Genomic DNA, 12,152 nt, shown 5'->3' with positions numbered 1-12,152 from the left:
AATTCTCCCCCGACTTGGCAAAAGGCGTTGCCCTTAGACTACACCGAAGGCTAGATGGCCTCAGGGCCGAGGTGCATGAAGAAAAACTGGGTGCCACCCAACTGGATGGGATTAAGCCGCGGGGTCAGATTGGTTGAAATCACAACAAATCTTGATTTCAACCAATCCGGCCCCTCGGCTGCGTACCACCCATGTGTGTGGCACCCAGTTTCGCTTTGTGAACCTCAGCCCTGGATCCCAACCAGGTTCCACAGATTTTTTCCTCAACAGTTCTCCAGCCTGACTATTGCCCAAGTCTTGGCAGTAATGTCTTCTGTGTGTCTGACACAGAGACAAAGCGTGTACCTGAGTGTGTGCACAGAGAAATTATACTCATCACCTCAGCAACTTTTCCATATAATTATATAGATGTTGTGAATAGAACGTTTCACTTCGACTCCAGCACCAACCCTTCCCTTCTCTCACACACATGCTTGTGTGTTGATGTGACATTTTGTCCATGTAAAGACTTCCTCTTGATTTGTTTCAGTTTGTGATGTGCCTGAGTGTTCATGAGTTACATGTTTGCATGTTAGATCTATATAGTTATGCACACACAAAAACTGACGTTAGAAAAATCCAGATTGTTCACTTTCTTGTTCTCTGCTTTGTGAATTTCTTGTTCTCTACTTTGTGAATTTCTTGTTCTCTGCTTTGTGAATTCCATGTTCTCTGCTTTGTGAATTTCTAATGTTCTCTGCTTTGTGAATTCCATGTTCTCTACTTTGTGAATTTCTTGTTCTCTGCTTTGTGAATTCCATGTTCTCTATTTTGTGAATTTCTTGTTCTCTGCTTTGTGAATTCCATGTTCTCTACTTTGTGAATTTCTTGTTCTCTGCTTTGTGAATTCCATGTTCTCTACTTTGTGAATTTTTCATTCTCTGCTTTGTGTACATGTATTTTTGTTTTCTGCTTTGTGAATTCCATGTTCTATACTTTGTGAATTTCTTGTTCTCTGCAGAGTTCTTTCTCTGCAGAATTCTTCTCGTCTTCGTCTCATTCTGTACTTTTCTTTACATTTTGATGCTTAGCCAGATTTTAATTTCTTGATATGTTCTTGTTGTGAACGAATAAATGTAACACACATTAAGACTCTCACCCTGAGTTTAGGACACCTTTTGCTTTTTCTTCTCCTTAGGTTACCTTGGTAAGCAAAACTGTTTTACTACTTGTTTCCTTTAGTGTCACACAGTTCACCCCATAGCTCTTTTAACCAGCATTTGTAAACAGGAATCGCTTGACAAGTGGCCCCCTTCATCCCCCCCTTCCTCGTCCTGATATGGCTCTGCGTAGTCGGCTGGACGTTAAGCAACAAATAAACAAAAAAACTTTTAACCAGTAAAGTGTTGAATAGTTTTTTGTTAATATATCAGTTGTTCTTAGAGGACAGTTAGGTGTCTAAAAGTGTTTGGATACACAATACACAAATACTACAAGATGGATGTCACACAAATACTACAAGATGGATGTCACACAAATACTACAAGATGGATGTCCATGTTGTGCCAGGTTATCGCTCTCTCTTGACCTGCAGTAACAGTAACGAGCACTGACACATTGTCAACATTTACCTGGCGCTTTTGTCAACATTTACCTGATGCTTTTGTCAACATTTACCTGACACTTTTGCCTTACCTGTGCAGGGGGAGGAGGATGGGCCTTGGAGTGGGGGGAGTCGCGCCCTCAAGGTGACGGGTGCCAGCAGCAAGGGAGCAGCCCCGCAGCCCGCCAAGCGAAAAACAGCAAACATTCCTTTGAAATCACACAACAGCAACTGGGGCGATTCTGAAGCATGAGGAAAGAAGGGGGAGATAGCAGAATTTCCGACACTAGGGCCAAACTGTCAGGAGTTTAAGTTGTAAAACCTTTTTTTTTTTTTATTGTCATTATTTGTTGTTGAAGATCGTGCTCTGTCTGTTTTAGCTTTTAATCAAGTGCATCTAAGGACTGGTCTGGTGAATGTTCAGTTGATTTAGTGGGTGTGGAAAGAGGTGGAGGGAGGGGGGGGTGGTCTACATACCGCAATGTTCAAAATGCTCCTGTGGGTCTCTTAAGTATAAAAACTGTTGGGAAATTCCATAAACAGCTGCTCCTGCAAGTGCTTTGTTCAAGAACTTCTTACAGCTAAAGCTTCCTAAGTGACTGCATTTTGTTCCATGGCAAGACAGTGGGGATGCATACCATGAAACAAGCCCCGTTCAGCAACTTGGACCTTCATATTCTTCCATTACACTGGCTGCATTTGATCTTTGACTTTTACTTGTATCCAGTCAACTTTTGATCATTTATCTGCTGAGGATGTTCCTTGTGAAAGCCTACTTTTTTCTCTTTTTTTTATGGTTGGTCGACGGGTACTTTCAATTTCTTTATGTATTGTAGGAAAGTATATGGCTTGAGTTTTAAAACAGATAAATTCTTGTCCAGTGCTAGTTCAATATTTATCCCATGCTGAGCAAAAGTTGCAGGTGGTACTGTGGAAACTTGGGAATCTGAGAATTAAGGTGTAAGTTAAAAAGTTTCTGTGAAAATGTGTGCTTAACGCTTGTCGTTGATTTTTAGACAATTTTTATGGTCAACATAACTTTCCTCACCTCACGGTTTCTGGGCAAAAAGCATTGGTCTTGATTATTCTTTTGGAAGTGACCTCATGTGCGTTACTAAGGGCAGTTTTTGTGACTGAATTTTGGCTTCATTGCTATCACCTCAACAACAAAAAGTTGCAAGCAGACTGCATTGATGTGACGCCCCAGCTAGTCCTGGGCACACCTAACTCCCAAGCAACCAAAAATTGTATGTTTTTGTGCAAGAATGTGGGTGTACATGTGTGCATATCTGACCGGATTCCTGTTTCTCTCTGCAGTGCCAGAAATCCATGTTTTGTTAGTTGTTGAAAACGGTTTCTTTTTCATCCTCGTCGGTTATATATAACCCATCTTTTTGCTCCCTGAATGAACTGTACAAGCAAACATGTAGTGGTGTGGGAGAATGACCGTCTGTCGCAAGCCATGGTGTGTTAACACCCACTGACAGCAGCAGTACATCTAGTTTGTTAAAGTTGTGTGTAATGGAAACAGGTGGGCTAAAGAGCTCGCCTAGTTTTGAATCAGCAATGATTCCTGTTGTTGTCAGCGGTCATTGAGACAGCTCAGACCTTGCCAGAAATAATCATGTCAGCACTCTTTCACTGGATCAGCTGAACTGAAACCAAAGTTGTGTGTGTGTGTGTGTGTGTGTGTGTGTGTGTGTGTGTGTGTGTGTGTGTGTGTGTTTCACACCGGTTTGATAATTTTCTGAATGACAGTTCATTGATGTTCATTTTAGAAAAAAACCATTGTCATTTATATCATGTTCAGCAAAAGGACTGTTCAGCTATTATTGTGTGATAAAAACTGGCTGCTATGTCAAATCATCACATGTCTTGAAGAAAAAAACACTCACCCTGCTGTTTCTGAACTTTTTTGTGTAGAAGACTCTTTGTTAGTCAGAAAAAGTCAATGGTCTGCTTGAATTTTGTAAAGAAATTCAGTCCATGTGATGCAAAATAGGTGAGGGCCTGAATGAAAAGTTTTTTAAGCACTTCTTTGAGAATGATGGTGACGGTGACATTTAGGTTTCAGTTCGCTGACTATACCTGTTGGCCGTTGTATGATTTTGGTGGAGAGTCATCTAGAGAGTCTATTATGTATGCGAGTGCACATTTGTGTTTACCATGGCAACCCAGTCAGATTTACTTCCACTATATAGTTATTCTTTTTTTGTTGTTGTGGAGACTCCTGTTTTTTTCAAGGTCCAAGCATGTTCTTGCGATATAGTCAAATTCGCGATATAGTGGAACGCTATATAGTGGAATTTCTCTGTACATTCTTTCTTTAAATTTTTGTAGAGTCAAAGGTTTGAGTAGGGAGGATGCATTTGGAATACAATTTGTGAGCAACGTCTTTGAGATGTAAGTTATACTGTCCAAAACATCTGTGGCGATTTGGAGTACATGTACATGCAATGTGAAAGTGGGCCCTTTTTTGCATTCCCATTTCAGCTGTGTGTGTGAGTGACTCTGTGTGGCAGTGTGTGAATGGGGGTGCACATATGATTGTGAGCAAGTGAGAAGGAAAAAAAACCCGCGGGTTAGGGGGAAGAATTTACCCGATGCTCCCCAGCATGTCGTAAGGGGCGACTAACGGATTCTGTTTCTCCTTTTACCCTTGTTAAGTGTTTCTTGTATAGAATATAGTGAATGTTTGTAAAGATTTTAGTCAAGCAGTATGTAAGAAATGTTAAGTCCTTTGTACTGGAAACTTGCATTCTCCCAGTAAGGTAATATATTGTACTACGTTGCATGCCCCTGGAGCAAATTTTTGATTAGTGCTTTTGTGAACATGAAACAATTGACAAGTGGCTCTATCCCATCTCCCCCCTTTCCCCGTCGCGATATAACCTTGAATGGTTGAAAACGACGTTAAACACCAAATAAAGAAAGAAAGAAAGAGAAGGAAAATCTGATCGTAGAGCACATTTTTCGTTTGTTCGTCTCACTGCAATGTTACCTGTGAAAGTTTGTATCAAACATTGCGTTTGCAATTTCTTTGTGCTTGTAAATTTTGTGTGAGGTCAAATAACATGGTTGGACACAGTCATTGTTCATCACCATTGTGCACATTTTTTAACAGGTTGTGGCCTCGGGAACTATCGGAACAAAAGAGATTTTGAAAATGGCGCAACATTAAAGATTTTTACTCTGAAAACGATGGGTATAGTAGAAACTGCCGCGTAAAAGGGCATTGGCATGCGTACAAAAGACAACTGAAACTGGCATTATTGTTGTTCTAGTCTACATGACATGTTCTCATGACACTGATTAGAAAATTACCCCCCGCGGGTTAGGGGGAAGAATTTACCCGATGCTCCCCAGCATGTCGTAAGAGGCGACTAACGGATTCTTATTTTCTCCTTTTACCCTTGTTAAGTGTTTCTTGTATAGAATATAGTCAATGTTTGTAAAGATTTTAGTCAAGCAGTATGTAAGAAATGTTAAGTCTTTTGTACTGGAAACTTGCATTCTCCCAATAAGGTAATATATTGTACTACGTTGCAAACCCCTGGAGCAATTTTTTTATTAGTGCTTTTGTGAACAAGAAACAATTAACAAGTGGCTCTATCCCATCTCCCCCCCCCCCCCCCCCCCTTTCCCCGTCGCGATACAACCTTCGTGGTTGAAAACGACGTAAAACACCAAATAAAGAAAGAAAGAAAGATTAGAAAATTAGATCCATATACTTGTGTAACAGCAGTTATTGATTGTTCCCCCAAAAAAGATTTTAGTGCTTCAGGAAGGCTAAAATGTAATGTGCAATTTAATGAAAATAATGAAGTACTTTGGGTAGAGTTTAGGTCAAGCATCGTTCATCAGTCATTCAAACATTCACATTTTAAATGACCAATTATCCTTGCCTAGAGTTGGCCAATTTCTGACTATTCTGTACGTGGACTACCATTGATTTTGAAAAACAACGACATCAATGATAAATAAAATAGGTATGTTAAAAGATGAACATTGTGTTGATTCTGGCCTCATCCCTACACATTGAGGACATACATGAGAACCCCATTTAAGACTTCCAACACTCTGAGTAAATCAGGTCTTTGAAGGGAGCGAGTCTTAAAATGGAGGTAAATTAACAGACATTATGAACAGACAGTCTGAAAAAGTAGAGGTCTTAAAATGGGGGATTGTAAATGGGGGTGTCGCAGTACTTATGGGAAACGACACTGTTGAGGATTGCATTTTGCTTTTCATGTGTTCTTTATTTTTCATTGCTTCCCTCATTTCTTTCATACAGTGGGTTGCAAAGGCATTATGCTACTGAGCATTTGTCTTGTGGTAGCTACAATTTTTTTTAAACCCATTGCTGGTGCAATAATCAGTTGTCTTGGTTTGCTTGCGCTTAGTTCATTCCTTCTCGCATGCCACAATCATTCACGTGATATTACATTTATAATTTTGAAAATGAAGCAAAAAATACGTGAGTGACTGGTCGTAACTTCATGAATCATCCGTCTGTTCAGTACTCTGGTCGACATTTTTGCATGCTATAGATTTTGAGAGAAAGTTTTTGTTGTTGCTAGCCGGTTTTTTTCTCTGTAAGAAAACATTGATGAAAATGTGATACAACTGTATAGTTGAGGTGTGTCTATAGCCATATATGTGTGTACAATGACATACCATTTGCGTGAAGAAAACAAATTACTCGTGTATATGTATAGCTGAATTCTTGTTACCCACGCGTAGCATGAATTTTATGGATGGATCATCGAAAGAGTCATATTTTTCAGTTCTGCATGGATGTTTCAAGACATTTTTTGTGAAGAATATACAGTAAAACCTGCATCTAGCGGACCCTTATTTCGGCGGACACCTTAGCATAACGGACAATTCAAGTGAGGACGGATGTATTTTACTCTCAAAAACACCTTAAAAGAGCGAACACCTCAAAGGCGCGGACGTGGACACCCTTTTTTGGTCCCGATTGGGTTCGTTACTTGTCAACAACGGACAAACCCTTGAAGCAGACAGCTTTTAGCAGACGCTGGTCCGCCATCTTGGTTCTGCAAATACAATCTCGCTGGCGATGTGAACGCGCGAGAAGCTTATTTTGTAAGCCAATGACAGCACTTGAAAGAAGTTGATTTTTGTATGGTGCACGCTCATTGGTCAATGCCGTGAACTCACAAACATTTCGGGTTTCTACTTTCTGTACTGTGATGCATCTTCGTCTCATCCTTCGTCTCATCCTTCGTCTTCGTCTCATCATCATGCCAAAACGAAAAAATTTGACTTTAGAAGAGAGAGTCGATGTCATAAAGACCGTTCGAAAAGTTGCTGATGAGCTGAATTGAGGAAAAACTCAAATTTCCAACATAAAAGCTGATCGAACACAAATTCTCAGTCAGTGGGACTCTGGTGCCAGATCGACGGCAAAATGTGTTAAGAGAAGAAAAACAACCTATGACGAGTTGAACGAAGAACTCTTCGAGTGGTTTTCAACAGCTCGATCAAAGAATCTTCCAGTGAATGGCCCATTGCTTCAGATAAGAAACCGATTGCACCTCTCTCTCTCTCCTTTTCTTTGAACAAAAACAAAAAAAGCTTGAGGGCTTCAAAACTTTGAGTTTTAATAATCACTGTGGCAAAAAAGAATCAGTGACTGTTGGGTGTTTTTTTTCTCCAAAAAAATGTTGGCGCATTCATATTCATAAGAAAGGACACCTTGCTACAAAGGACAGTGGCAAGGCTCCCCAAGAGCGTCCTTTGCTCGCAGGTTTTACTGTAGCAAGTATAGTGATTTCTTCATACAGTTGTGATAGATAAAAATGTGTTTTGTAGCTTGATCTGCACTGTGTGCATTGTTACATATATGCATTTCAAACTTTACTCTTATCTGTATATGAGTGTATGCAAGGGTGTATATCTTGTTTAGGTTGTATGTATATATGAAATATATCAACGTTAATGTTATCCAGATGTTCTTTTCGTCCTTATGTGTTCACAGTCATAGTGACACTAACCCCCACCCCACCATTCATCCCTCCTCAGCTCCCATCCCCCTCCCCCCATCCGCCATAACTCCTCTCCAACCTTCCCACCTTGCCCCACTTTTACATCCTTGCAATACCATGTTGAGACTGTACATTGTTCATAGAGCCAGATACATTTGAGGCAGTTACTAGTAGATGTTTGTGGACAATAGAGTGTGACATTTTTCATATTAGATAGAATTTCAGAATGACCTAGACTTGTTAGTGATTGTTTTTAAGCAGTGAAGTTGAATCAGTTTTGTTAATATCAAGACGGTTCTTTCCTGTGTAGTTTATTTCTGAACGTGGCTCTGGTATTCTCTCCCTCTCTCTCTTTCTTTTCTCCCTCTTTGTCTGTTTGTTGCTACTTGGATTAGATTTGTAGTGTGCCTTTCTCAAAACAGACTCACTGTTGAGTGCATGATAAGTAGTAACATTATACCACCTTATCCATCTTGTAGTAAAGAAAGCCTCTGGCAAGGGTTGTAGCAAACTAATGTAGCAATTCATGTGTAGTAATATTTCATTTGGGGGTAATTTACCCAATGTTCTAGTCAAAAAGTATGCAATGGCAAAGTAACTATCGGATGCTGAAGCACTTTTTTTTAAAATTGTTTTGTGTGGTGCTTTTATGAATTCTGATTCGTACCAATAAGAGAAAGTGTGTGACATAAAAACTAACATTCCTTTCATGCGGTCAATCCAAATAGTAGGTTTTCTGACTTTCTGTCTCTCACTTTAACTCTTTCTTTCTCTATTAAAAAAAAGTTTTCAACAACTGCTGTTCATTGGAAAACATGTTTCTGCAGCTGATTCTTATTATTGAACTTAATTACAAGCCCCTTTGTATCTCTGAGACATTATTGTCTGCATAAAAATGTGTAAGATACCACCTGTTAGATACCCTATTTTCACACATTTCTATAGGTTGTTCTGCATGTACTCTGACTTGACCAGCTCTGTCTTGCTTTATGCAGTTTCACAACTGACCTTGACCTCTGTCTTGCTTTCTGCAGTTCTCCTTATGACCTTGACCCTGCATTCCTACCTACTGCAGCTTGTTAATTTGTTTTTCGTTATTTCACATACATGAACAGTTTGTATTTGTTTGTCTTTTTTTTATTTGATAAAGGTTGAGAAAGGGGATGCTTTCTTTCATTGCTGATGTAGTTTGTCATTCCTTTTTGGAGCATCAAAAGGCATCATAAATACCATCACTTAGTGGCCCTGAATACAGCCTTTTTACTGTGGGTAAGCTCTAAAGACATCGGTAGGGAACCATGACTACGTGTCTTTATATTAAATTCACTTCCCTTGCAATAGAAGTCAGCAGCTATGGGCAATGACCGTATATAATATTTTAGCCTCTATGTCTCAGCTATGCTTAATTTTTTTTTTACTGTTTTCCCCCATACGTCTTATCACTTTCTGTGGCAGGCAGTTGTATTAACTATCATTTTTTTCCTTTCCTTTTTTACATTTAGTCAAGTTTTGACTAAATGTTTTAACGTAGAGGGGGGAATCGAGACGAGGGTCTGGTGTATGTATGTGTGTGTGTGTGTGTGTGTGTGTGTGTGTCTGTGTGTGTGTGTAGAGCGATTCAGACTAAACTACTGGACCGATCTTTATGAAATTTGACATGAGAGTTCCTGGGTATGAAATCCCCATACGTTTTTTTCATTTTTTTGATAAATGTCTTTGATGACGTCATATCCGGCTTTTCGTGAAAGTTGAGGCGGCACTGTCACGCCCTCATTTTTCAACCAAATTGGTTGAAATTTTGGTCAAGTAATCTTCGACGAAGCCCGGGGTTCGGTATTGCATTTCAGCTTGGTGGCTTAAAAATTAATTAATGACTTTGGTCATTAAAAATCTGAAAATTGTAAAAAAAAATAAAAATTTATAAAACGATCCAAATTTACGTTTATCTTATTCTCCATCATTTGCTGATTCCAAAAACATATAAATATGTTATATTCGGATTAAAAACAAGCTCTGAAAATTAAATATATAAAAATTATTATCAAAATTAAATTGTCCAAATCAATTTAAAAACATTTTCATCTTATTCCTTGTCGGTTCCTGATTCCAAAAACATATAGATATGATATGTTTGGATTAAAAACACGCTCAGAAAGTTAAAACAAAGAGAGGTACAGAAAAGCGTGCTATCCTTCTTAGCGCAACTACTACCCCGCTCTTCTTGTCAATTTCACTGCCTTTGCCATGAGCGGTGGACTGACGATGCTACGAGTATACGGTCTTGCTGAAAAATGGCAGCTACTTGACTAAATATTGTATTTTCGCCTTACGCGACTTGTTTACATTTAGTCAAGTTTTGACTAAATGTTTTAACGTAGAGGGGGGAATCGAGACGAGGGTCGTGGTGTATGTGTGTGTGTGTGTGTATAACGCGATTCTGAAAAACTACTGGACCGATCTTCATGAAACTTAACATGAGAGTTCCTGAGTATTATATCTCCAGACCTATTTTTTAGTTTTTGGATAAATATATTTGATGACGTCATATCCGGCTTTTTGTGAAAGTTGAGGCGGCACTGTCACGCTCTCATTTTTCAACCAATTTGGTTGAAATTTTGGTCAAGTAATCTTTGACGAAGCCCGGACTCTGGTATTGCATTTCAGCTTGGAGGCTTAAAAGTTAATTAATGAGTTTGCTCATTAAAGTTGTCATTAAAATCGATTTTTCGCAAACAGATTTAAAATTGATTGCATCGTATTCTTCATTAAATTTTGAATCTAAAAATATATACATATGTCATGTTTACTCTTAAAATGTGATCACAATTAACGAAAATAGGTTAATTAGTACTTCGATTATTATTTAAGAAATCGATCAAAAAATGATTTCATCTTATTCCTTATCATTTCCTGATTCCAAAAACATATAAATATAATATGTTGTATTCGAAACAAGCTCAGAAAGTTAAAAAGAATACAGAAAAGCGCGTTTCCCTGCTTACCGCAGTACGCTATTTCGCTATTCTTGCATGTCAGTTTCACTTCGTGTTGCACGGAAAAAATGAGCGACTTCCTTGCCGCGTGGATTGACGAAGCTGTTTTGTCTTGGTGACAAAAAATGCAGTGCGTTCAGTTTTATTCTGTGGGTTCGACAGATTGACTAAATGTTGTAATTTCGCCTTACGCGACTTGTTTAAATTTTTTATTTGAGTTTAAATCTGTTATACATGTACTGAAAGCTGCCCTTTTTTTTAAACATTATTTGTTTATTTATTTATTGATTTTATTGATGATGATAATGATTACTCCGTTATTGCACATAAAACAATGAGAACTGTCAGGGTTCTGTGTTCGGTTTCGTGTACGTCACAGTGCTTTAGTCATACATTACATGTTCTCTTCTCTCTCTGATAGGCTCAGAAACATGACATTGTAGCTCAAATAGAAGTAGCAGTGATACACTTCACCTTCAGAAAATGTCAACAATGTCAAGTAGAAGTAGCATTTATAACATTCACCCTTGGAAAATGTCAACAATGTTTCTTGTACTGTTAATGTTGTGAAAATTTTAGAGCGACAGTCCCCTTTGAGAGAGGAAAAGAGAGAGAGTGTGTGTGTGTGTGCGTGCGTGCATGCCTGCATGTGTGTGTGTGAGCATTCATGTATGTGTGTGTACGTGGACATATGCATACTTGCATGTGAGATTAAGATGAATCCCAAGGTTCATACCTACCTGGCATTTGGTTTTCAGAAATTCTTTTTTTCTTCTTCTTTTGTTGTTGTTGAGAAAGTAAATTCAAAACCATTGATATTTCACTGAAGAAAGAAGAAACGAGAAACGAGATAAATCAAAGGTTATTTGTTAAGCTCAGTAAATGTAGGTGTCACTTCATTAATTAGATATGTTTCACTTTTTTTTTCTTTTTCTCTTTTTGCAATCAAGGTTTTAAAGCTGAATTTGTGCTTCTTGTTCTCTCAGATTTTAAGACATTCATTATCAATGCTGTCCCTGTTCTTAGTCATGTAACTAATTAAAAGAAATGTCCTCCACATATCATCCTGAATTCTTTGTCCGTCAGACATTAATTTATTTTGACTTCATTGTAATTTGGTTTCTTTGGTGCATTTTGTGTGTTTGTATCCAATGCAATTGCATGTGTGTGCTGTCATAAATAGGCTGTTACTGTAATTAAAACTGTTTTAAGCTGTTGAACACAGTTTGCATTTGTGTGTGTGTGTGTGTGTGTGTGTGTGTGTGTGTGTGTGTGTGTGTGTGAGAGAAAACAAAAGCAGTACAGTTAGGATTGCCTAATCCTCCCATTCCAGCAAATCTGCATACCTATTTGCTTATTCCTATTGGTCCTGACTGGTAAAATCCCTAGACTGCAAAACAAGCCAGGAAAAAAATCAGAGAAAACTCAAAACAACCAGTCAAGATTATGAAATAAAATAAAATAAGGTTTTATGGGAGGCAATCAAATCAACCCAAGTCAAAGAGCAGTTGTCTCCCTTCCCAGTCTATCGATTTTCTCTCTCTGAGTCTCTTGTCTGTCCCCTCC

The 12,152-nt window shown here is 38.5% G+C and overlaps 1 protein-coding gene across 2 annotated transcripts in view; it reads left to right on the top strand.

Moving 5' to 3' along the window:
• LOC138966430 (epidermal growth factor receptor substrate 15-like 1) overlaps positions 1–11,806 on the top strand; it is a 43,059-nt gene extending 31,253 nt beyond the window's left edge. Inside the window, exon 21 of one of the 2 annotated variants that reach the window (XM_070338667.1) lies at positions 1,683–11,806. In XM_070338667.1, coding sequence (XP_070194768.1) covers positions 1,683–1,835 — 153 coding nt within the window. In that variant the 3' untranslated portion in view covers positions 1,836–11,806. The remainder of the gene's footprint in view (positions 1–1,682) is intronic. The other variant, XM_070338668.1, reaches the window with a different exon arrangement.
• Positions 11,807–12,152: the final 346 nt, after the last annotated feature.

The sequence above is a fragment of the Littorina saxatilis genome, linkage group LG5, assembly GCF_037325665.1.
Source record: "Littorina saxatilis isolate snail1 linkage group LG5, US_GU_Lsax_2.0, whole genome shotgun sequence".
NCBI lineage: Eukaryota > Metazoa > Mollusca > Gastropoda > Littorinimorpha > Littorinidae > Littorina > Littorina saxatilis.
Note: the sequence above shows the minus strand (reverse complement) of the source record. Positions and strands in the feature narration are given on the sequence as shown.